We start from the raw sequence: 27,066 nt of genomic DNA on the forward strand, positions 1-27,066 counted from the left end.
TCCAGAAACCGGAAGTGCTTTGTGAAACGGATAGCAGACCGGTGCAGCTGGACACGTGACCCGGAGTCTGCCGCCGCCGCCTAGACAAAGGAAGCGGAATGGAACACAAAACAGCGAACGACCTGGAACGCAGCGCCCGGAAGTAATCGCGGCGGTTCGTGTAGTGATTTTCTGCACGTTTGTCTGCGGGAGGGGGGTGAGAGATAGCAGAGCCTGGCCGGTCTTCAGAGGTTCTGATTGAATGGGTCTTACCTGCTGGTGTGTATATGTATTTACAGGTTTAGCTCTCTCAGCAGGGGGCAGTAGAGCGGCATTAAACGAATCGCTATATAGGTAGAGTTCAATAGCTTTGCTGGCTCTTGTGCCTGGATGGCCCCCTGCTAGTCTGATTTTACAGGAACTTTCAGAGTTAATTTGGGGGCGGGGCACTGAAAGGGACGGGCATAGACTGAACACCCCCTTGAAGACAGGTGCCAGTGGGTGCATCTTGTAATGACTTCTCGGAAACATTTTTCCATCCATTATGATGAAGCCCCCACAAAGGTGAAATGTCCACTCCTTTCTGCAACCCCTTTAATTAGAAATTCCCCTGGGGGAGTCCTTTCTACACTTCTGATTGGCTGAGAGGCTAAGGATTCTCCATAAACACTGTGCATGTTCTTGGATTCCTACAGAAAACAATAGCTTATGGTAGTATGCCCTCTCCACCCCCTTATGTTATGTCCCAAGACTAACTCAGCTCTGCTACATGTTTTCCTACTTGTGCAACCTTTTATCAGGCTGTCAGCAGAGGTGCAGCCTGAAAATCCACAGCAAATTCTGTGATGGGCCCCCGGCCGGCACGTGCATTCTGTAATACTGGTGTCTTATATGGCTCAAGGGTCTTTAGGCCTGGGAGGGACTGCTAGCTCTGCTTGTCAGATAGAGCCCGAGGACACAAGCAATTAATAAAGGTCACGGCAGTGAAGCCAATGTCCTCTTACGTTAAACCATGTAGATGAGAATTGTGTAGAAATGATGAGAAGCCATCACATGTTCTATGTGGACAACCCCACTAATGTGTATCACTTGCCATCCTCCTTCAAGCCTGTATATGGACCTCATTAGCTTGCGGATGTTACTACTCTGTCAGCATGATCAACCCTGTTAGACCAGGCATATTGGCTGGTAGGGTTGATCATGCTAATTCAAATGCTGCCTTCATTATGTTTCTACATTGTCCTGTTGTATAGAAATATTTTTTTTTAATTTTGCAAATTAGATTATACAACTAGGAGCTGGCCAGAGCCCTTGGAGCATCAGTCTTGTAACACCCTTCTGTTATGGCAATGCCCTCTTCCCCTGGATTGACAGGGCTAGACATCTTAATTCAGTGGGGATTGCACTGTGGCTCTGTGTCTTGATGCTTGCACAGTCGTAACTTGTGTTGCAAGGGAAGCAATTCACAGAAATTATGTAAAAGGGTGTGCATCTATTGTAAAAACTAATCACTGCCTGTACTAGACGCTAAAAAGAAAACAAAATGAATCTTTGTTTAAGTAAGGTTAAAGGGATTCTGTCACCTGGATTTTGCCTATAGAGCTGCGGACATGCGCTGCTAGATTGCCGCTAGCACGTCCGCAATATACATTCCCCATAGCTCTGAGTGCTTTTATTTAGGCAAAAAAGGGCTGTTACTAACGGTTCAGGAGCCCAGCCACACCCCCTGTGAAGGAGCCCAGCACTGTCCCGCTTCCTCCGAATCTCCTCCTTGCTCACGGACGCCACAAAGTTAAAGCGCCGTAATCTCGCAGCTAGCGCATGCGCAGTTCGTTCCCTGAGGCTGATGCCAGCACAGGGAAGGAACACCATGCCGGCACTGACATCCCGCCTACTTGCGCATGCGCGAGATTACGACTCTCCAACTTGGTGACCTCTGGGAGCAAGGAGGAGATTCGGAGGATGCGGGGCGGTGCTGGGCTCCTGAACCATTGGTAACAGCCCCTTGGGCTCCTTACTTGAGATATACAGTAATGACAAAAAGTTTGGACACACCTTCTCATTCAAAGAGTTTTCTTTATTTTCATGACTATGAAAATTGTAGATTCACACTAAAGGCATCAAAACTATGAATTAACACATGTGGAATTATATACATAACAAAAAAAGTGTGAAACAACTGAAAATATGTCATATTCTAGGTTCTTCAAAGTAGCCACCTTTTTGCTTTGATTACTGCTTTGCACACTCTTTGCATTCTCTTGATGAGCTTCAAGAGGTCGTCACCTGAAATGGTTTTCACTTCACAGGTGTGCCCTGTCAGGTTTAATAAGTGGGATCACCTGTTCTATTTCTCATTAATGCGATTATCTAGTCAACCAATCACATGGCAGTTGCTTCAATGCATGTAGGGTTGTGGTCCTGGTCAAGACAATCTCCTGAAGTTCAAACTGAATGTCAGAATGGGAAAGAAAGGTGATTTAAGCAATTTTGAGCGTGGCATGGTTGTTGGTGCCAGACGGGCCGGTCTGAGTATTTCACAATCTGCTCAGTTACTGGGATTTTCACGCACAACCATTTCTAGGGTTTACAAAGAATGGTGTGAAAAGGGAAAAACATCCAGTATGCGGCAGTCCTGTGGGCGAAAATGCCTTGTTGATGCTAGAGGTCAGAGGAGAATGGTCCGACTGATTCAAGCTGATAGAAGAGCAACGTTGACTGAAATAACCACTCGTTACAACCGAGGTATGCAGCAAAGCATTTGTGAAGCCACAACACGCACAACCTTGAAGCGGATGGGCTACAACAGCAGAAGACCCCACCGGGTATCACTCATCTCCACAAATAGGAAAAAGAGGCTACAATGTGCACAAGCTCACCAAAATTGGACTGTTGAAGACTGGAAAAATGTTGCCTGGTCTGATGAGTCTCGATTTCTGTTGAGACATTCAAATGGTAGAGTCTGAATTTGGCGTAAACAGAATGAGAACATGTATCCATCATGCCTTGTTACCACTGTGCACGCTGGCAGTGGTGGTGTAATGGTGTGGGGGATGTTTTCTGGGCACACTGTAGGCCCCTTAGTGCCAATTGGCCATCGTTTAAATGCCACGGGCTACCTGAGCATTATTTCTGACCATGTCCATCCCTTCATGACCACCATGTACCCATCCTCTGATGGCTACTTCCAGCAGGATAATGCACCATGTCACAAAGCTCAAATCATTTCAAATTGGTTTCTTGAACATGACAATGAGTTCACTGTACTAAAATGGCCCCCACAGTCACCAGATCTCAACCCAATAGAGCATCTTTGGGATGTGGTGGAACGGGAGCTTCGTGCTCTGGATGTGCATCCCTCAAATCTCCATCAACTGCAAGATGCTATCCTATCAATATGGGCCAACATTTCAAAAGAATGCTATCAGCACCTTGTTGAATCAATGCCACGGAGAATTAAGGCAGTTCTGAAGGCAAGAGGGGGTCCAACACCGTATTAGTATGGTGTTTCTAATAATTCTTTAAGTGTGTGTATGTGTATATAATATATATTAGCAAACACCACAGCAGCACAGTCACAGTGTGCACTGAGTGCAATTTCTCCTGGAGGCTGGCTTCTCCTCCACGATATATTTGTTCCAAAAAACGAGGCAGCACTTCCAGATTTCGGTGAAAGGGTGAAGACCCCAAACTTTATTCCCCAGCAACGTTTCGGCCTGCTCAATGAGGCCTTTGTCAAGCTTGACAAAGGCCTCATTGAGCAGGCTGAAACGTTGCTGGGGAATAAAGTTTGGGGTCTTCACCCTTTCACCGAAATCTGGAAGTGCTGCCTCGTTTTTTGGAACAAGTGTGTGTGTGTGTGTGTGTGTGTGTGTGTGTTTTTTTTTTTCCCCTAAATAAAATCACTCAGAGTTATGGGGAATGTATATTGCGGACGTGCTAGCGGCGATCTAGCAGCACATGGCCGCAGCTCTATAGGCAAAATCCAGGTGACAGAATCCCTTTAAAAGCGGTGACACCCAAATAACAGGCCTGTTTAAGAATACAGAGTACTCTCGACACCCACCACCCTAGATGGTTAGGGCAGAGTATATTAGGTCAAGCTGGATGTATATAACGAGTGAGTAAGAGTGCTAACCCTTGGCACTAAACGTCACATCATAGGTCATAGACCTATGATGTGACGTTGGTCACATAGGTCAAAGGCTATGTACACCTTTTGGTGGCAATTTTTTTTAATTTTATTATTGCATTGTACTTATGTGAGCTAAAATCATATTTTCAATTGATCTTTATTAACAATATGGAATCCTTTTTTCTGTACAGAGCTGACATACTCTACTAGCTGCCTGTGGATTTTTTGTCTTTTCCGTCATACAGGGAGCTAACAGACTCCTTATCTCTGCTCTCTGACATTATAAACAGTCCTTATCTTACTGATAACAATGTGTCTTAAATAAGTATTTATGACCTCTTAGTAGCTTAGCGATAACGGTTATTAGATGGCTGGCACAATATTTTTAATAAAGGCCAATTGAAAATATGATTTCTATTTCTTTTTTTTTTTTTATGTATAATTGAGGTGGAAAGGATGCTCCCGCAGGCAGGCTTTTAGGCAGAATTTTGGTACGGCTGTCCGGCCCAAAATCCCGTGGTAAAACCCGCCGTGTGAGCCGACCCTCGGAGTACCTGCATAGAGGTGCGTTTCTGCACCAAAAGCGTTGTGTTACTTGTGGTTTCACTGCAGATCTCATCCTTCCAATGAAAAATTGTAAATATAATTGACATGCGGATTTCTAAATCCACACTGCAAGACAATTTCCCCATGGAACAAAAAAGCAAAGTATACACTTTGTTGGTACGGTATTGCGCTGCGTTTTTTTTCTCCAAGAGAATCCACAAGGAAAACCCTCAAGTAATCTGCAACGTGTACAGGTACCCTGAAAATCTGCTGAAAGAATTGACATGCTGCAGATTCCAAAATCCGCACAGCAGATCGGTTTCTGCACAGAAAATAAATATGCAGTGTGTCCATGAGATTAGTCAGATCTCGTTCACTTTGCTGGTACTTCATTATGCTGTGTTTCTTCCTCACAGACAACCATGTGGAAAAACCACACGTAGCCTGCCTCCTGTGCAGATACTCTTAGGCCTCTTTCACATGGGCGTCATATTTTTGGCCTGGATAAGAGGCGGGTGCGTTGCGGGAACACGCGCGATTGCAAAACATTGTAATGCGTTTTGCACTTGCGTGAGAAAAATCGCGCATGTTTGGTACCCAAACCCGAACTTCTTTACAGAAGTTCGGGCTTGGGATTGATGTTCTGAAGATTGTATTATTTTCCCTTATAACATGGTTATAAGGGAAATTAATAGCATTCTGATACAGAATGCATAGTATAATAGTGCTTGCTGGAGGGGTTAGAAAAAAATAAAAAATGAACTCGCCTTCTCCTCTTGATCGCGTAGTTCCCGTTCTCTTCTTTACTAGCTGTGGGCTAAATGACCTGTGGTGACGTCAGATCACATGCTCCATCACCGTGGTGATGGAGCATGTGATCTGACGTCACCACAGGTCCTTTAGCCCACTAACCATGTTATAAGGGAAAATAATACAGTGAATAGACTGTCACCTAGAAACCATGCGTGAAAATCACACCGCATCCGCACTTGCTTGCGGATGCTATGCAATTTTCACGCAGACCCATTCATTTCTATGGGGCCTGCGTTACGTGAAAAACGCAGAATATAGAACATGCTGCGATTTCTCACGCAACGCATAAGTGATGCGTGAAAATCACAGCTCATGTGCACAGCCCCATAGAAATGAATGGGTCCGGATTCAGTGCGGGTGCAATGCGTTCAACTCGCGCATCGCACCCGCGCGGAATACTCGCCTGTGTGAATTTCTCATACAGAGGTCTTTCTTTTCTCTCGGTGTTCAACTCCCTGCAGACTGGCTGCAGCTTGACGGCATGGCTCTCTATGGTGTCAGGGAAGATGGGGCTGTTAGGTGCTTTAATTAAAGCTTCACAGTAAAATTCCAGTATGAAGAACCTGAAGGGGGGAGTTAGAAGGGATTCTTGATTCAAGAGGTGTATTTTAGGGTAATCTAGTAGGGAAAAGTGGACTTTATTGATATGAAGGTAAGGCATCTGGTCATACAAGATGTATCACTACCTTTCCTACAGCTACAAGGTCTTTACTGTATATTTAGAAGTCTTATGATTGGTTTGATTTATATTTGTTCATACAGAGGCGACTTCACCCCTGACCACCAGGACCATAGTCCACACTCAGGGTCTGCAGGATGGATGTGGACAGCAGGCCTTTGAATGAAAGCGCATTAAAGCTTGCCCTGGAGATTATGTACCTGCTGACGGGAGAGGTGAGGAAATCAAGAAACATGGCATCTTCGGGCACTGGTTTACAGCCTCATTTGTACTTCAGAGCTGCTCTTCTTACCATAACTGGGATATCTATTTAGACATTTTGGAGATCATAGAGAACTTTCACCTGTATAGTAATATATAATTACAGTTTCCTGCCTTTCTCTCTCCTCTCTTACCTCATTTCAGGTGTGTCATTCTTGTGTATATCACTTCATGTAGTCAGGGCACTGTGGCCCCTAGTACTTGCACATCATTCCTTGTGGGAGCTAGGAATAAGATCTCAACCTTTTAAGGCTTCAATAGAAGGCACATCTGAATAGCATATAGCAGTTTTATGCTATATAAATATAATACATAGGTTGCGTTCTTTTACTACATAGGTTTATGTCATCATTAGAAAGCTTGGGGAAGGTGCGGCAGGCGGTTTTCCCCATGTGTCAGAAGGATGGAGCTTGGCCGAGAACACACTTATGGTGCCTTCACTTCATTCAGTAATGCATGAGAAGAACACTGATGAGAAGGTCCTAGAGCTCACCAAAAAAATAATTGCACTGCTAACTAGAGAGGTGAGTGCTGCTGGGAATACTCGGACATTAAATTGTAGCTCCAAGGGAGGTGTCTGGATGATGACTGTATCCTTGTATATGTCAGGTTCCTATGAGGAGTCAGGATGTCACCGTCTATTTCTCCATGGAGGAGTGGGAATATTTAGAAGGACACAAGGATCTCTACAAGGACATTATGATGGAAACTCACCAGACCCTCACATGTGTGGGTAAGAGGAGCTTTTTTTTAATGAAAGTCTTGCAGCAGTTTTGAGCACTCAAAGTGGCCCAGGGAGAGCTGTGCAGAATCGGGTAGATTGATGTTCATGCAGGTTGCATGATTGAGAAATTTAAATTTTCCTCCCCCAGCATAATGACCACAGTACCCTGAAGGGGGTCTCTACATTTTCAGTGTAGTGGGCTTTCTGCTTTGAACATTATGGAGAAGATTTATCTAAACTGGTGAAAAGGAAAACCGACTGGTTGCTATGGGCAACAAAATCAGAATGCCTTGAGAAAATTAAAGGTGGAATATGATTGGTTGCTATGGGCAACTAAGCCATCATCTGATCATCTTGTCACTGTCACCTATAGGGGGTTCCAGCAGAAGAAACACAGAACCCGAGACAAATTGTAGGGTTCCTCATTATCAGGAAGTAAAAAAAGATTACAATGGCTCACGTGATCCACAGCTGGTATTAGTGGTGAGTATTTCACAAGACCAGTCTTTATTGTATGCCGTATAGCAGGGATCAGCAACTTTTGGCACTTCTATGGGAGCTGTGAGAACAGCCGAGCATGTTTGCATGCTGGGAGTTGTCGTTTCACAACAGCTGGAGTGCCGAAGGTTACCTACCCCTGCCGTATAAAGTCATTTTGATGTTCTAAACTAAAGGGGTTTCCAGGACTTGCGTCTGATGGCCTATCTTTAGGATAGGTCATAAATATAATACCTGTGGGGGTGACTGATTTCTGAAACACTGCTCCCATTCACTTGAATGGGAGCAGCGCTGCGCTAGGTAGGCACAGTCACGAAGCTGTAGTTCAGGTGCCTGAGTCTGGCACCATAGCTAGTAAAAGCAGTTGATTGCCAGGGTGTCTTGAGTCGGACTCACATTGATGTGATATTGATGACCTCGTTCTTGAACGTTCCCTTTAATGAAGATAATAACAACCCAGGGAATCCACCTGCAATAAAGAAGCAGATCCTGCTCCAGGTCTCCCTGCTTTGTTTACCCGGCTGCATCTGGGATGGAGGTAATGATCACTTCTTTATTGCAGGCCAATTCCCTGTGTTGTCCAGTTTCCTCCTGAAAGAAAACAACCTCTTTAAAGAAAAACTACAGCTAAAGCAGACTCCCCCCAAGCATATGCATCAGACTAGTGAGATAAGATGCCTTTATTGTCACTGTACAATACAATGAAATGTTGTTTGGAGCAATCCTAGATGCCATGGACAGAGGAACAAGAACTGACATTTAAACTAAAGCATTACACTAGAAAAAAAACAAAAAATTGCACTAGAAGGCATTACTATTCACAGTTTACAGCATATATATATAGCAAGAGCAAAGTAGGAAGTGCTTGTGAGTATATATCAGGGATGGCCAACCTGTGGCTCTCCAGCTGTTGCAAAACTACAACTCCCAGCATGCCCAGACTGCCTACAGGTATCAGCCTACAGCAAAGCATGGTGGGAGTTGTAGTTTTACAACACCTGGAGAGCCACAGGTTGGCCAGCCCTGGTATATACACACACTGATTCAGACACCACTGCAGACAAGAGGTCATCATGGGTTCATGAATGCAGCAGTCACTTTCAGTCTGTGGTAGTTTCTATCCTAGGAAGGGGCAATAATCTCCGAGCATTTAGGAGACTGCTTTGGGGTAAAAGCTGTTCTTCAGCCTAGTGGTGCGGGCATGTAGGGCTCTAAGACGCCTACCAGAGGGTAGGGTAGTGAAAAGGCTGTGGCCGGGGTGAGTTGGATCCCCGCAGATAATTTTTGCCCCGTTAGTGACTCTGCTGGTAATACAACTACCACAATAAAGACCACTATGTTGAAGTACAATAGACTGGATATCTACGTTATGCTTTTGTCTACACTTTATCCATAATTCAAAAAAGCTTACTGAAGCTGTACTGAAGTTTTCTGGCCATGAAAAGTGACCTTTTTGTGCATAAAGTGTCCAGTGGAGCTCATAAATGAAATCAAAGCAGGGGTGCACAACCTGCGTCTTAGGGGCCACATGCGGCCCGTGATGTCATTCTGTTCATCCCCCAACTATCTGGTCACAAACATGCTTGTTTGTGTAGGTGCACTGGTGACATGTATTTTCTATGTCAGATAGAAGTAGACCGTCACGTAGTGTGGAACAGGGACAGGTGAGCCCTAATGATATGTGGACATCTCTGGGACCCACATATATGGGCAGTAAGGAGGTCTTCTTATCCTTTGTAGCCTTTCAGTAAGGAGTGGATGAAGTGCAGAGGAGGCCGTGCTTCAGTGTGGCTATCTTTATTGTAGTTTATCGGAGGGGGAACCGGGGGAGAAAAGGAGCCCATAGGTGGGAGTCCTGGAGCTGCCAGCTATGAGACATGCCATTAGTATCTCAGATGGTAATACCTCTAAGTTTTATTGCACTCTTGGACAAGAAAAGGCTGTACATACTTGTTTTAAAAAGTGAATGCCCACCTTTGAACAATAATTTTTTTTTTTTTTTTTTTTTTTTTTTTTTATTCCCAGTCTTCCCAGAGCCATTTATTTCTCCGTTCACATAGCTGTATAGTGGCATTGTTTGTGGGACAAATTCTAATGGCACTATTTAATATTGCATACAATGTAGTGGGAAGCTGAAAATGGGGTGACATTGGGAAAAGAAAACAATTCTGCCATAATTTTTATGGATTTTGTTTTTACAGCTTTCCCTCTGCAAGTATCCTGGTTCAGTACAATTGCAATGATGCCACATTTTATATAGTTTTTTTTTTATTGTGTTTAATATCAATAAAAACTACAGCTCACACTTTTTTTTTTTTTTTTTTTTTTAAGTTAAAGGTCTTGGAAGGCTGTGAGTAAATACCAAAATTCTTAAAGGGAAACTGACACTATTGATCTTCCTATGAAGAGAAGATAAGAAAAAATAGAGCAGCATGGCTAGATAGAAAGTTATAAAGTAGAAAAAGCGGCGTGCCAGCGGCTGCAGACGTGATCATAATAAAGATATATTACACCCGCGGTGCTAGGGAGGCTCGCCCCTGGCTGCTCGACCCCCCCCCCCCTTCCTCTCCGACACCAGATGTTTTTTATCGGTGCTCGAGAAGAAGCAGCAGCGGTGGTGAGGGGACCAGGAGTGGGGTAAGTTTATTCCCTGTGAGGGGCCTGGCACATGGGGGTCAGTTTATGATATTCATAACCCCTTTAATCAGCACAACATTTTGGTCGTCAAAGCTACATGATGTTAAAATGTGGACATTCATTTTAAATCTAGCCAAATATTGACTCACTCTTAAGGCACCAAAAATATGCTTTTCTGTTAGGTCCTGTTAAACCAACTGAGTTGTAAAGACACTTAGGAAAGGCATCCAATAGTCAACACTTGCAACATTTGTTTTAAGGGTACAAATCTGAACGTGACAGAAGATACTCTGCTCATGAGATATGTTACTGTAGACTATGACTGTTCCTCAGGAAGTGACCTCATGGGGGCCTGTTGGGGGTTGATGTGGGTGCCATTGGTTCTAACCACCTTTTTACATTTAGGATGGAGTCTTAAAACGTATTAAAGTTGAAGTAGAAGACACATATCAGACCAGTTTCCCTCCTCCGTGTAAGGAGGAAGACGTTCCTACAGCTATTTGCCCAGGTGAGTAAGAGCCACTCGGTACAGACCGATTAACTGTATGTAGGTCATTTTGGCTCTGTTGGACTTGTAGTCATTGCACCTGGTTACATTGTGTGTATCTTGCAGAAGCGTCCAGCATCAGAAATACATTGGAGGGATGGCCCAGTAATCCATATTTAACATGTAAGACTGAGGAGGATACCGACTTTTTCCAGGTATTCCAGTATTTCCAGGACTTAGCAACCTTGTTAACAATCATCTATGGGTTGTAGAAAGCTCTATTGCTATGACAGTATTGCCTATCTCCTAATGTTCTGAGACAAGCAATTTATTAGACAGCACAAAAATAAAACAAAATAATATAAAGTTAATATAAAACATGTAAGAATATCATAAATTTTGTATTTTTTACAGTTTTTTTTTTTAGGCCCTGTTTACAATTGGGTTAGACTTGGTCATCTTTGGAAGTAGTGGAATAGGACAAGAAACTTTTTAAAGCTATTCAGTGGTTGGTTTAATACTTGTCTTGTTTTAGAGGTCCCCTCAAAGTCATCACCTCCCACCTAGGTCAGAGTCTATTTTCAGAGACCTGATGATGTATACAGAAAGGAATCCCATGAATAAGAGGATATTGGAGCTTACAATGGAGATCATCTACTTGCTTTCTAGAGGGGTAAGGGATTGTGGGAATTGTATAACATTTATGGCTGAGATGCACTCTGTGGAGTGTACAATGCTAGTAGTAATTAAAACACAACTTTATTACTTCTGTCTACCCATAGGAATATGTAATCCTAAAGTCATCTGGTGAGCATGTGATACCCAGTGGTTCCATCCATGGTTTGACAAATCAGAGCAGTACCCAGAGCTCCCTCATGCTCCCTACCCCTAATTCCTTGACCCATGAGCTACACAATGACCAGAAGATCCTAGAAGTCACAAACAAGCTTATTGAGCTGCTGACTGGAGAGGTAAGAATGCTAGAACATTATACAGTTACACCGACAGTGTCAGGATGATGACTGTATGATTGTGTATGTTAGGTTTCTATGAGGTGCCAGGATGTCACGGTCTATTTCTCCTTGGAGGAGTGGGAGTATTTTGAACAACACAAGGAACTCTACATGAAGCGCCTTACATCGCCAGGTAGGAGGAGAACCAAAATGCTGAATGTCATATAGATCAGTGGTTGCTTGCATAGTGTCATGGACATTCCCATGGCAGGTACCAGGAGATCGGCGCGACTGGCAACTCGTGGGTTAAATTGACAAGTTCACTGTTGATCTTACTGTGTCTGTGTTTTGGTGAATGCCACACCCCTTGCTTCAAGTGTTGCTTGTTGGTAAATTACCTTTCCCATAAGTAGCCGCTTCTCACTCTTGGAGGTGCGGTTTATAGATTCCTGCCTTCTAACTAGCTGGTCGGTTGTACCCTGTGGTGCTTCTGGAGTTGCCAGTTTTCTACTTTCACATAAGTCTTGTCTTTTCTTATTGTTTTGTGTTTGTTATATTCCCTGTTGTTTGTATCTGGGCCTGGGACAGAGACTTCCATTCGTCCATCTGGGGAGTAATGGGTTGTCTCTGGTCCTAACCTCATTCCAGGGCCTTATAGGGATATAAGGGCCTAGGTATCCAGCATATGAAAATTCCTACCTTCAAGGTCTATTCATATTGATAGGAAGTTAGGGCCCAGATTAGGGTGGTTTAGGGGGTGACCTGTTTCTTCCCTAGTTTCCAGGCCCAGTTATTGTTTCCCTTCCCTCCTGTGTTCAGTGTGGAGTTTTTCCCCCCACCCTGATCGTGACACACAGATGGCAACAGTCCTGTTTTCTGCATGACAGAACTGGACCACAAGAAGGGGGGCATTCCCTGTCTGAACAACAGCAGGGCCTTAACACTTTCCTGCTGTAAAACCTACTTCACGGGAGCTTTGCAGTTCCCTTTTTTTTTAGATTGATTATCTTTATTAGTTAATATATCAAAAGCACTACAATTACAAATAGAAAGAAGGATACAATTCCCCCCCAGCCCCGATTCCCTAACCCCTCCCCTCCTACCTGTGGTGCGTCAAAAAAAAAAAAAAAAGAATAATATCACAACTAATCAGGTCCTCCAACCAGCCCATATCTTAATCCACTTCTCCTCAGCTTCCCTCTGTCTATACATGATTTTCTCATAATTTTTTACCTTATTAATTAAATTTATCCATGTAATTATATCTGGAGTATATCGAGCAAACCAGGTCCGACTGATCAGCACTCTGGCCAACATCAGTATCCTACTCAGGAGGATCTTTTGATAGTTATGATTATTTAGTTTGGAAAGATCATTAAGCACAAGTACTTGTAATTCAAAGGGGATTCGAATTTTTAGTTTATACATAATACAATTATTTATAGCATTCCAATATTTTAGGAGTTCTGGACAAGTCCATATCATATGAAGAAAATCCGCTCCTGCAGTGTCGCATTTAGGGCAGTTAGACGTGTCTCTTAATCCACACTTATTCATCCATAAAGGAGTGATATATAATCTATGGCAAATATAGAATTGTACTAAAACATGGTTAAAGTTCTGGGACAGTGAGCCTAAGTTCCCAAAAATATTCTCCCACCCTTCTAATTGTAAATTTGGACAATCCGCCTCCCACGTTCTTTTTCCTGGTGACTGTGTATCACTAAACCGTGCCTTAAGTAATAACTTATATATATTTGAAATCTTTATTCTAGACAGTGTACCCCCTACCCAATCATTCAAAAAGGATAAATTATCTATATCCAACACCAGTTTATCGTCCAGACTGGATAGTACTGAGCGCAATTGAAAATACCTAAACCATGAAAGGTTTTCTATATTATGTGTCATCTCTATAAATGGTTTAATATCTCTATCCTTAACTACCTGTGAAATATACAAAATTTTATTCTTCTGCCAAAATGTATCGGCTGCAATATCATCTAGCCTTTGTAAATGCATATTATGCCAAAGAGGCGTAAATGTAAGTGAGCCCTTCACCTTCACCCATGTCTTAGTTGTGGCCCACGCTTTCAGGAGTAATTTTATAGTCTCTCTATAGCCTCGCTCATAGCTCTTCAATAGCCCGGATTCCAACAGGGTAAAAATATTATTATGGGCGTGACTAGATACCAACTTCCCCAGGAGTGCACTGTTCTCTGATTCATAACACCTCAATAACTGGGCTGCAATAAAATACCCTTTGAAGTAAGGGAGATTTAGGCCCCCACACTCCACTGATTTGTACAAATATTCCAACTTTATTCGAACTCGCTTTCTTCCCCATATCAAATCATTAATTATTCTTTCCATGAGTTTAAAATACTTATCGTGTATCCAAATAGGTGTATTCCTGAGCACATAGAGAAATTGTGGTAGTATCACCATTTTAACCAGTGAAACTCGGTCGGCTCTGGATAGGGGAAGTCTCAGCCAAATCCCTATTTTAGCTCTACTCCTTACCATTATGGGAATCAGGTTAAGTTGTACAAAATTTTCAACCCGAGGTGATATAGTCAAACCCAAGTATTGAAAGGTGTCAACAATGTCCAACTGTGTCACAAGAACCTCTTTCTGTGGCAGGGGGTCTATTGGCATCAAACTGGTCTTGGCCCAATTTATAAGAAGACCGGACACCTCACCAAATGCTTTAACCATTTGAATAATCCTAGGAAGAGTAATTTCCGTATGGTCTATAAAAAAAAAGAACATCATCCGCATATAAGGAGATACGGTCTTGTGATCCTAGCGTACCAAATCCTTTAACCTGATCATCCTGCCTGATAGCCATCGCAAGGGGTTCGATATAAATATCGAATAACAAGGGAGATAATGGACAGCCCTGCCGCGTGCCTCTATATAAATCAATACTACTACTCAGGATTCCATTAAGACTCAATTTTGCCCTTGGAGATCTATACAACAGCTTGAGAGTACCTATAAACCTTTCCCCAAAGCCCATCTTTGCCAGAAGCGCCACTCCACCCTGTCAAAGGCCTTGGAGGCATCCAATGACAGGATGGAGCGAGCGGTCCCCCCAGGGGCCTGAATATTAGAAAAAAGTCGATGTAGATTATGATGTGTACCCTTGTTTTGAATAAAGCCACTCTGATCCGGATGGACAATAGAGGAAATAACCCTAGAAAGCCTTGTAGCCAGGACCCTCGCAAGAAGCTTTACATCTGCATTAAGCAGTGAGATTGGTCTATAGGATTCTAGGTCTAAGGGGTCCTTGCCTTTTTTTGGAATTAATGTTATTACAGCTTCCATCATTGAATCTGGCAGCTTCCCTTCCTCCATTGATTCAGAAAAGACTTCCAACAATCTAGGGAGAATATAGTCCCCATATTTCCTATAGAATTCATATGGGAGTCCATCTGAACCAGGAGTGGAGTTGGCTGAGCATAATTTAATAGCTCCCTCAAGCTCCTGAATTGAGACCTCCAGTTCAAGTGTTTTCTTTTGCGCCTCAGTAATAGTTGGAAAGACGATCCCATCAAGATAGAAATCTATCTTATCATCTGTAATCTTAGATTCGGCTTTATATAAATCAAGGAAATAGTCAACAAAGGCCTTCTCTACCGGACCCTGTCTAGTGACCGTCCTGCCATCAGTCAGTCGAACCTTATCTATATATTTTTTGGAATGTTGGTTTGAGATTACTCTGGACAGAAACCTACCGGGTCGACCTGCCTCCGTGAAGTATTTTTGCCCTTTAAAAAAGAGGCTCTGTTGGGCCTTGTCCAATAAAAAATTAGAGTATATTTGTGTTGCTCTTTGCATATTTTCCCTATTCTCCTCTGTCCTATTCATATAAAAGGATTCTGTCGCCAGTGATGCACGTTCTTCTAGATTTTTCTGTTTTTTCCCATACTCCTTTCTGAGGTTCGCGATGTTACTAACCATCAATCCCCTCATATACGCCTTAAAAGTGTCCCACACCACTTGAATTTTTGCTGAGCCATAGTTATTATCCCAAAATCGACCAATTTCATTTTGGATTATTTCATGTGTCTTTATAACTGATAGCCAATAAGGATTTAGTCTAAAGGGAGGTTTTTGTATGTATCTTTCCTGAGATAAGCAGAGTTCAAGTAGTAACGGAGAGTGATCCGATATTGACCTCGTTTCATATTTCATTCGCTTTACCAATTTCACATGTTTACTACTTATCAGTGCAAGATCTATTCTGGACATCGATTTACCTGCTTTACTAAAACATGAAAAAGCCCTTTTCCCCTGTCCCAGATATTCCCAAACATCTTCAAAACCAGCCTCCAGACAAAACCGTGCCAGGGGAGACCCCTGAACCAGACTATCACTCCTGACACTCGTAGAGACCCTATCACGTAGAGGATCAATGACACAGTTGAAATCACCAATAATCAGTGTTGGACACTCTGGCCATTTATCCATAAATAGTACCAAAGAATTAAGAACCGAAAAGGAAAATGGCGGTGGAATATAGACAAAGGCCAAAATGCATATCTTCCCCCTTAACCTACAATATAGAAAAATAAATCTCCCCTGATGGTCGACAGAGGATGCCTCGCAAACTAAATCAATAAGTCTATGTATCAAAACAGTAACACCTCTTGAGTAGTTGGAGAAAGTAGAATGATACGTGTGCGCAGCCCATCCCCTGTCGACCACCCTAGAGGTCTCTTCAGTGAGATGGGTCTCTAACAAGCATACTATTGCTGGTAAGTGGACCTGAGTCAAGTCAAAAACCGCTTGTCTTTTGCCTCTATCCCCCAAACCGCGTATATTCCAGGCAACAATTCTAGTCAACATTATTAACAGCGGTTAAGTGGGAAAAAGAGAAGAAGAAGAAAAAAATAAATAAATATATATATATATATATATATATATATATATATATATATATATATATATATTTTTTTTTTTATTTTTTTTTTACGCACCACAGCCCAACCCCAATCCCCACCCCCCAGCCCCCCATACAGATAATCCACCACATTGTGGTAGATTTCTCTCCTATGACCATCCCTCCCACACTCCACCCCGCTCAGCCACCCCTATTAGGAAGCGAAGAGAAAGAAATTTAGGGGTATAAGCCCCTTATAACCATTATTGTTCCCACCACATCCTAAAACAATTAAATCATAGATTATTTCGTTCAAGCCAGTCCGCGGTTTCTTCCGAGGTGTCAAAAAATAAGATTTTGTCATTGAAAATAATCCGCAATTTTGCTGGGAACATAAGAGAATATTTAATATCCCTTTCTCTTTTTGACAGTCATAAATAAGCGTCTCTTTTCTTGTATGTCTTTTGAGAAATCTGGAAAAAAAGCCAATCTATTACCATTTGCAGTTCCCTAATCACAATCGCAGGTGGTAACCCAGATTCTGGCATTTTAAAGGGGGCACCCATTGAAGTGAATGGGACAAAGGAGATGTAATTACACTGCTCACCATTGTAATGATGACAGCGAGCAGATAAACAATGAAAAGAATGTAACTCTCGTTCAGCTGATCGTCGAGGGTGCCGGCATTCAGGCCTCCGCCAGTCTGATATTGATGACCTATCCTTAGGACAGGTAATCGTTATAGGAAAAGTGGAGACCCCCTTTAAATCTTTTAGATGCCCTGATTAAAGGGGTTGTTTCACTTCAGTAAGTGGCATTTATCATGTAGAGAAAGTTAATACAAGGCACTTACTAATGTATTGTTATTATCCATATTGCTTCTTTTGCTGGCTGGATTCATTTTTCTATCACATTATACACTGCTCATTTCCATGGTTACAGACCACCCTGCAATCCATGAGTGGTGGTCGTGCTTGCACACTATAGGAAAAAGCACTAGCCTATGTGCGCTCCCATAGTCCCAGCCACCAGAGAGGCTGACACTTTTTCCTATAGTGTGCAAGCATGACCACCACTGATGGATTGCAGGTGGTCTGTAACCATGAAAACGAGCAGTGTATAATGTGATGGAAAAATGAATCCAGCCAGCAAAGGAAGCAATATGGATAATAATACATTAGTAAGTGACTTATATTAACTTCCTCTGCATGATAAATGCAACTTACTGAAGTGAGACAACCCTTATAATGTTGTAGTGGTTAGGCGGACAGACGTCGTCATCCAGTGACAGATTGCTATGGCTTCTAGGGGTTGGCAATGGCTCCTAAGTCTGCATGTACCTATTAGGCCCAAACACTGACAGGCCTTAACCCCTTAAGGACATAGGGCGTACCGGTACGTCCTATTTCCCGAGTCCTTAAGGACCCAGGACGTACCGGTACGTCCTAACTTTAAATCGGGATTCCGGCGCCCCAGGGGTTAATCTGAACAGGATGCCGGCTGAAATCATTCAGCCGGCATCCTGTCACAACGCCGGGGGGGGGGGGGGGGGGGGGTCATGTGACCGTACGGACCGCTGTATGGAAAAGGTTAACAGCGCAGGGAGCTCCCTCCCTCTCCTATCGGGGGGCTGCTATGCCTTTGCAGCCCCCCCGATGGAGAGGGAGAGAGCCCCCCGAAGCCCCGTCCTCACCCTTCCCCGTCTGCGAAGTTGTGGCAGACGGGGAAGGTTCCCATGGCAACAGGACGCCTGCTCAGGCATCCTGCTGTCCATGGTGCTGAACAGATCTATGCTAAAAGCATAGATCTGTTCAGTGTAAGTAAAATACAGTACAGAACCCTATAGGGTTCTGTACTGTATTTTACAGACATCAGACCCACTGGATCTTCAAGAACCAAGTGGGTCTGGGTCAAAAAAATGTAAAAAAAAGTGAAAAAAGTTAGGATAATTTTTTTCCCCACTGAATAAAAAAAAAAAAAAAAAAAAAAAAATACACTACACATATTAGGTATCGCTGCGTCCGTAACGACCTGATCTATAAAACTGTCATGTTACTTTCCCCGCACGGTGAACGCCATAACGCCATAAAAATAAAAAAATAAAAACTATGAGAAAATTGAAATTTTGCCCACCTTACTTCCCAAAAAAGGTAATAAAAGTGATCAAAAAAGTTGCATGTACGCCAAAATAGTACCAATCAAACCGTCATCTCATCCCGCAAAAAATGAGACCCTACTCAAGATAATCGCCCAAAAACTGAAAAAACTATGGCTCTTAGATTATGGAAACACTAAAACATGATTTTTTTTTGTTTCAAAAAATAAAATCATTGTGTAAAACTTACATAAATAAAAATAAAGTATACATATTGGGTATCGCCGCGTCCGTATTGACCGGCTCTATAGAAATATCACATGACCTAACCCCTCAGATGACCACCGTAAAAAAAAAAAAAAAAAGTGTAAAAAAAGCTTTTTTGCCATCTTACGTCACAAAAAGTGTAATAGCAGGTGATCAAAAAGTCATATGCACCCCAAAATAGTGCTAATCAAACCGTCATCTCATCCCGCAAAAAATTAGACCCTACTCAAGATAATCGCCCAAAAACTGAAAAAACTATGGCTCTTAGACTATGGAGACACTAAACAATTTTTTGGTTTTAAAAATGAAGTTATTGTATAAAACTTACATAAATAAAAAAAAATTGTATACATATTGGGTATCGCCGCGTCCGTGACAACCTGCTCTATAAAATTACCATACGATCTAACCTGTCAGATGAATGTTGTAAATAACAAAAAAAAATGCCAAAAAAGCTATTTCTTGTTACCTTGCCGCACAAATAGTGTAATATAGAGCAACCAAAAATCATATGGACCCTAAACTAGTACCAACAATACTGCCACCCTATTCCGTACTTTCTAAAATGGGGTCACTTTTTTGGAGTTTCTACTCTAGGGGTGCATCAGGGGGGCTTCAAATGGGACATGGTGTCAAAAAAACTGTCCAGCAAAATCTGCCTTCCAAAAACCGTATGGCATTCCTTTCCTTCTGCATCCTGCCGTGTGCCCGTACAGCAGTTTACGACCACATTGGGGTGTTTCTGTAAACTACAGAATCAGGGCCATAAATAATGAGTTTTGTTTGGCTGTTAACCCTTGCTTTGTAACTGGAAAAAAAATATTAAAATGGAAAATCTGCCAAAAAAGTGAAATTTTGAAATAGAGATACAATTTTCCATTAAATCTTGTGCAACACCTAAAGGGTTAACAAAGTTTGTAAAATCAGTTTTGAATACCTTGAGGGGTGTAGTTTCTTAGATGGGGTTTATGGAGTTTCTACTCTAGGGGTGCATCAGGGGGTTTCAAATGGGACATGGTGTAAAAAAAAACTGTCCAGCAAAATCTGGCTTCCAAAAACCATACGGCGCACATTTCACTCTACGCCCGCTGTGTGGCCGTACAGTAGTTTAGGGCCACATATGGGGTGTTTCTGTAAACAGCAGAGTCGGGGCAATAAAGATACAGTCTTGTTTGGCTGTTAACCCTTGCTTTGTTAGTGGAAAAAATGGGTTAAAATGGAAAATTAGGCAAAAAATGAAATTCTCAAATTTCATCCCCATTTACCAATAACTCTTGTGCAACACCTAAAGGGTTAACAAAGTTTGTAAAATCAGTTTTGAATACCTTGACGGGTGTAGTATATAGAATGGGGTCATTTTTGGGCGGTTTCTATTATGTAAGCCTCGCAAAGTGACTTCAGAGCTGTAGTGGTCCCTAAAAATTGGGTTTTTGTAAATTTCTGAAAAATTTCAAGATTTGCTTCTAAACTTCTAAGCCTTGTAACATCCCCAAAAAATAAAATATCATTCCCAAAATAATTCAAACATGAAGTAGACATATGGGGAATGTTAACTCATCACAATTTTTGGGGGTATTACTATGTATTACAGAAGTAGAGAAACTGAAACTTTGAAATTTGCTAATTTTTCAAAATTTTGGGTAAATTAGGTATTTTATTATGCAAAAAAAAATTTTTTTACTTTCTTTTACCAGTGTCATGAAGTGCAATATGTGACGAAAAAACAATCTCGGAATGGCCTGGATAAGTCAAAGTGTTTTAAAGTTATCAGCACTTAAAGTGACACTGGTCAGATTTGCAAAAAAATGGCCTGGTCCTTAAGGTGAAAATGAGCCTGGTCCTTAAGGGGTTAAACACTGCACTACAGAAGTAATGCGGTTTTATCAGTAGTGATTAGGAGATCGGACATTCAAGTTCACTAGTGGGACAAAAAGAAGCAAAGTAAAGTTTTCCTTCCAAAGTTGTTTTTATTTGGGAAAAAGTAAAAAATTGCCATTGAGGATCATATACACGACCGTATCCGTTTTTGCGGTATGGAATTGCAAACACATTTTGGATCGTCTTTTTCCTGTGTAGAAATGCCTATTCTTGTCTGCAATTATGGTTAATAGGACATGTTCTATCTTTTTTTGCGGGCTAAGGAATGCAAATACGGATGCAGACAGCACACAGTATGCTGTCTGCATCTTTTGCAGGCCCCATTGAAATGAGATGGATGCGGACAATAATATACGGTCGTGTGAATGGGCCCTTACTTAGATCATTTCTGCATCTGTAACAACCGATATGTTAAACACACTGGGGCAGATTTACAAATCTTGTAGATCAGACGCACAACCTGTGGCCTAAGGACCACATATGGCTGGCGATACCATTCTGTGTGGCCCCCCCAACCATTTTGTCACAGACATACTTTTCTATGACTGGTAGCTACTCACATGGATTTTCTATGGCAGAGAAGAGTAGTGTCATGTAATGTTGGATTACAAATGCAGCCCTGCAACTTTCTCCCTTAGATCATGGTGGTCTCCAGAAAGGAGCAGATGTGGTGACACAGACCATGCATAATAAATTCTGCTATCTTTATTGTAACACTTGATTGTTTCAGCAGCTGACATGCGCTACAATGGAAAGAGCTGCATGCATGGTTCCTTTCTGGAACAGGGAAGAAGGAGACCCCCACCTGTCAGACACCATAAATGTCTCGGCTGTTGATACCCCTTTAAGTTTTATTGCGGCCCTTTGAACTGGTTCATTCTGACAATGTGGCCCTCAGACCAGAGAATGTTGTGCATTCCTGCTGATGGTGTAAACTCAGACTATGTAGATAAGTTGTTTGGCTTACTTTGTGACACAATTTTATGCCAGAATGGTGGCGCAATTTTAGTTCACAATACCACATCTTAGACCCATAAACCGAAAACTTCTCTAAAACTAGATTCACGTTTGTAAATGTGGGCTATTATTTATCCCACACATGAGCTGTTAAAAAAAAAAAAAAAAATGACAATTGCTTTTTTGTCTCATTGACTCACAGTTGTCCTTCTGTTTATACAGCCTTTTAATCCGAGCTGTTCAAAGAGGACCTGTTACTAGAGATGGCCAGCGAACACATGCGATCTGCCATCTTAACTGACAAGTCCAGCTGTGCGCAAGCCGGTCTGAAATGAAATAGGTCTCCCGGAGGCAGGCAGTTCTGAGAATGGCCCCCGGAGGATGTTCTCGGAAATGCCTGCTCCCGGAGACCGCATTTCATTTCAGACCAGCTCGCGCACAGGTAAGGACTTACCTGTGCCTCGCTGGACTTGTCAGTTAAGATGGCAGATCGTATGTGTTTGCTGGCCTGTCGCCACAAAATCCAGTGCAATCTGAAAGCACCATGTTATAGAGCAGAGCAGATTAAGATATTTTTATGGGAAAAGATTCAGTAAAACCTGTAATTTCTACATTTTATATCGCAGCTATCGTACAGGGAGGAGGGGTTATCAGTGATAGAATTGTGTGTATACAGATATGGCTGCCAGTCTCTGGTAACTCCCGCATCCTAGCTGAAAATATATAAATGCATTAATTACAGGTTTTACTGGATCTTTTGACCTAAGAATATATATCTTGCTGCCTGTAGACTGCACTTTGTGGTGATAGGTCCCCTTTAACCCATTGTGGTTGTAATCTGTTGTTTTGTCTATGTGGAAATGATTATCTTTCTGTGGTAATAAATTCTTAGTATTAGAAAACTGTAGATACTCAGGTGGCCTCTGATTTCTGCAGCTCTCCTGTGAGGGTCCTTCAGAGAGGAATGGTCCGTAGTTTATTTAACTCATGAATTTCTTTCCTTTTGAACCCTCAGGTCATCGCGCCAGTCAAGGTTTCATGAAAACAGCACCTTGCAGAAATGTCAGTACTTCTTCAGATTACTTGAAATACAGTCCTAAATTGTGTAGATTAGGATTGATGGCCTGTTTGCTGTCCAGATTCTTTACACATTTGAAGGAACTTATTAGTGCTGTACACCAGTCTTCTGGCTTACAGTAGTTGCAATCTTTTGCACAAGTGTCATTTTGTGCAACAAAAATTGTGACTTTTTACACTTTTTTTGCAGTTCACACAGCACTTTCAAACAGTGGCCGGGGCTTAGTAGAAGGGGATGGGGCCTTTCTGACCCAACACTTTTATCATAATATGACATAAATTATAGCCGAGATCTACCTCAGCCCATTGCGGGCATGGATCTCAGTTTATGGCGCAAGGACAGTCCAAAATGTGACAACTATATTAAGAGGCCTGCTCCTCAATAAACTTGGCACATCTTACTTTTACAGACCTTTGACATTGGCACGTCATACAAAACGTCTATCTGTAAATATGCCCTGTTGTTTAAACAATTTGTGCTATGAAAATGCCAATAAGATAAAAGAAAATGATGGAAATTCTTACAAAATGGAAGTGAGGGCTTAAATACAATACATGCATATATCATTGTGGTAGTGTAGAGCAACACATCATAGGGTGGGGATCACTGAATTGGAGTCTGTAAGAAGACAATCTCACCAGAACTTATCATTCATGTGTCACGTGACCTTTCTTGTACTCTGTGGCAGATAGATGTTAACATGAATAAACGATCACCAGCGGCTCAACCCCTCGCCTATATGGAAGAGGTGCTCACCTAGAGCGGCCCACCCTTAGGCCTAGATTAGAGACAATATAGTTCTTAGAGGAGTTTTTTTTTTGTACTGCATCATACTACGTGGCTCCATTGATACTGCCTATTGCATATATTTATGTGTATAGTTTTTAATGTGAGTTTTAATAAATTACATCCATACTTGGAGTTAGTGCTCCCATCTGTAGTGTGCCCCTATATTTTGTCTATATAGATGTTAACATGCCTAAGGGCTGTATTACACCAAAAGATTATCTGACTGATTTCTGACCAATCATTGGTGAGATGGCTCACCAATGACAGATATTTTATTATACACACCAACTATTGGTCTGATTGGACAGATATTGGTCAGATAATTTGTTGTTGTAATAAACCCCCTTGAGGACACATATTGGTCAGAACTAGGCTTTGTGTTTAAAATTTATTAGAATATGAATCAATTAAAAAAAAGGAATTAATTCTCGGTTACCGTCACCAAACTTGGAAAAGCTGTTATCTAACCCTCAGTCTGATTTTTCTAGCCAACACCCTATGGACAACAGAATACAATTCAGGGAGATACAGATTATTCTGACTCTGAAGAGGCAAGTATTCTTTACTTACCTCTTACAATTCTGTACAATTCTGTTTTGCTCAGATGTAAGGTTGTTGTTGGTTACAGTATAATTATTTTTTATTAATCAGACGGTGTCTGACAGTGAAGACTATGAAGACGACGAAAGCCAGTCAGATACTGAAACAGAAGATGAAGTTCCCTTATCAAAAATAAATGATCCGGTAATATAGTATGTCTTATTAAAGAAATTAAAAGGAGAACTAAAATGGTAGCATAATATTAAACCCCATAGGAGCCACCATTCGTGGCCTCAATTATTATTATTATTTTTTTATTTACATGTAAGCCCACCTACATGGCTGCATGCTTATTTAAACAAAAGAAATTAATAAAACATGTATTTATTTATTTTTTATCTAGGACCTGCAAGTTCTCTTGAATAGGTTACGGAAAATGGTTAAGGAGTCTGAAGATTACAACCCACTGTGCTTCCAGAATGATCCAGAATGGGGGCCAGGTGAGATCATCTGCTGATCACCATGGATTATTTCAAATGTAGATGTTATAATTGCACCCCCTCTGGCTAACACTTTTAACCACCTAAGGCCCCTTTCACACGCGCAGGTTTTCTGCTCGGGTGCAATGCGTGACGTGAACGCATAGCACCCGCACTGAGTCCTGACCCATTAATTTCAATGGGGCTGTGTACATGTTTTTTTTCACACATCAGTTCTGCGCTGGGGAAAAATGCAGCATGTTCTATATTCAGCGTTTTTTCACGCAGCCCTGGCCCCCATAGAAGTGAGTGGGGCTTCAATAAAAACCGCATTGGATCCGGAAGCAAGTATGGATACAATGTGTTTTTCACTGATGGTTGCTAAGCGATGTTGTTTGTAAACGTTCAGTTTTTTTATCACGCGCGTGAAAAATGCATCAAAACGCATTGCACCCGCGAGATAAAAACTGAACACAATCGCAGACAAAACTGACTGAACTTGCTTGCAAAATAGTGCGAGTTTCACTGAACGCATCCAGACCTAATCCGTCACGCTTGTGTGAAAGGGGCTTTTCCTTGAGCAGAAAGTGGAGGGGGGAGGGCTGCTTTAGATGCTGTTATCTTCTGAATGGTAGCAGCTAGAAACATGCAACTGGTCTTGTTTGAAAGCTGACATTCCAGGCCAAAATGCATTAGCCCAAGCAACAGAGGAGAAATCACTGTTACATATTGAGTCAGGAATAACTGCCAGTAAAATCAGCTTTTACTTTTACAGCATGCCGATTTCTATCAGTGATATCTTCCCCTGTACTGAATGTATTGCTGTCATTCTGGTATTGTCTGAAAGCTTGGAATGCCAAAAAGGTACCAAACCAGAGATATGAGCAGTTAAAGCAGCCCCCCCTCTTCAGTCTGGAGGAGAATGAGGGAGCAGCTGCAGAGCTGAAAGGAAAGGAAAAAAAAAGGCTATAATGATATCACCCAGGGGTTAAGTGTCCTCTGAGTTGTACGCCAACAAAATTTACTGCAGACACACATTAAAAAGAGTGACATTTTTGGGAGGGTTTTTCCAATTGTAAACGTGACTTATGAGGTTAAAGGGGTTTTCCATGACTTTAATACTGAAGCCCGGCATCTCCTTGTGTCTCCTTTGTTGAATAGGACCTGAGGTGAGCATTAAATACAGGTAAAGGTCCTTTGATGACGTCACTCCGGTCATCACATGGTCTTTTACCATGGTGAATCACCATGGTAAAAGATCATGTGACGTACCATGTGATGACCGGAGTGACGTCATGAAAGGTCCTTTACCTGTATTTAATGCTCACCCCAGGTCTTATTCAACAAAGGAGACACAAGGAGATGCCGGGCTTCGCGATCAAGTGGACTAAGGTAAGTTAATTTTTTTTAAAAAAATTTAAACCCTTCTAGCGCTCTTTTACTATGCATTCTCTATTCCGAATGCTATTATTTTCCCTTATAACCATGTTATAAGGGAAAATAATAATGATCGGGTCTCCATCCCGATCGTCTCCTAGCAACCGTGCGTGAAAATCGCACCGCATCCGCACTTGCTTGCGGATGCTATGCGATTTTCACGCTTCCCATTCACTTCTATGGGGCCTGCGTCGCGTGAAAATCTGACAATATAGAGCATGCTGCGATTTTCACTCAATGCATAAGTGATGCGTGAAAATCGCCACTCATGTGCACAGCCCCGTAGAAATGAATGGGTCCGGATTCAGTGCGGGTGCAATGCGTTCAACTCGCGCATCTCATCCGCACGGAATACTCGCCCGTGTGAAAGGGGCCTTAAGGATACATTTTGTGGGGGAGTCCTAAGTTTAGTTTCATCAGTCCAGGTAGAAGTGAAGTGATACAGGTAATTGCAGTGTTGATTAGTTCATCTGAAATAAAATTGGATCAGTAGACTAGGTCCACTTCCAGAGTTCATTTGCATCTTGACTTTTCTGATCTCCCAGGATGCATCCAAACCTATCCCTGCTACTAGATAAACAGCGCATGCATAATGTAATACAGCCATGTGCATGCGCTGTAATGTTATACTACACAATGTAGTATGCATATATGTATATTAACTTTCCCCCCTCTTTTTCTCTTTTAGGATTTTGAGGAATGCTGCCTACTTTATAACGTGACATATTTGAACTAAATAACAGTGTCCACAATCATGCACCACAGTACCTGTAATTAAGCGGCCTAACTCTCATGGAAAATGCAATGGATTTTACTGAAAGGATGATTACTTTGCTTATGACTTGTCATAAAAGAAGTGCTCAGCGTTTTTTTTTTTTGTTTTTTTTAAGATTTGTAAAAATTGTATTTTATGATGAAAACAAAAAATTAAAAAAACAAAACAGTT

The 27,066-nt window shown here is 41.9% G+C and overlaps 1 protein-coding gene across 3 annotated transcripts; it reads left to right on the forward strand.

Moving 5' to 3' along the window:
* On the forward strand, positions 1-27,066 carry LOC122939806. Of its 3 annotated transcripts, none has more exons than XM_044295969.1 (15): positions 1-258; positions 6,236-6,367; positions 6,752-6,937; positions 7,023-7,146; positions 7,511-7,620; positions 10,678-10,780; positions 10,886-10,974; positions 11,295-11,432; positions 11,542-11,730; positions 11,803-11,905; positions 22,813-22,859; positions 24,153-24,215; positions 24,316-24,408; positions 24,608-24,704; positions 26,809-27,066. In XM_044295969.1, the coding sequence occupies exons 2-15, from the start codon at positions 6,290-6,292 to the stop codon at positions 26,814-26,816; spliced, it is 1,428 nt and encodes a 475-aa protein (XP_044151904.1). In that variant the 5' UTR covers positions 1-258; positions 6,236-6,289; the 3' UTR covers positions 26,817-27,066. The 3 variants fall into 3 exon arrangements, with proteins under 3 accessions (XP_044151904.1, XP_044151905.1, XP_044151903.1); XM_044295970.1 differs by having other exon boundaries at positions 1-196; XM_044295968.1 differs by having other exon boundaries at positions 1-154.

This window comes from Bufo gargarizans, chromosome 6 (assembly GCF_014858855.1).
Source record: "Bufo gargarizans isolate SCDJY-AF-19 chromosome 6, ASM1485885v1, whole genome shotgun sequence".
Lineage (NCBI taxonomy): Eukaryota > Metazoa > Chordata > Amphibia > Anura > Bufonidae > Bufo > Bufo gargarizans.

Bases quoted from the DNA above. Each gene is read 5' to 3' on its own strand.
- LOC122939806 (XM_044295969.1), top strand. From the start codon at position 6,290: ATGGATGTGGACAGCAGGCCTTTGAATGAAAGCGCATTAAAGCTTGCC. The intron at 10,781-10,885 runs GTGAGTAAGAGC...TGTATCTTGCAG, and splicing joins TCCTACAGCTATTTGCCCAG to AAGCGTCCAGCATCAGAAAT. The intron at 11,731-11,802 runs GTAAGAATGCTA...TGTGTATGTTAG, and splicing joins TTGAGCTGCTGACTGGAGAG to GTTTCTATGAGGTGCCAGGA.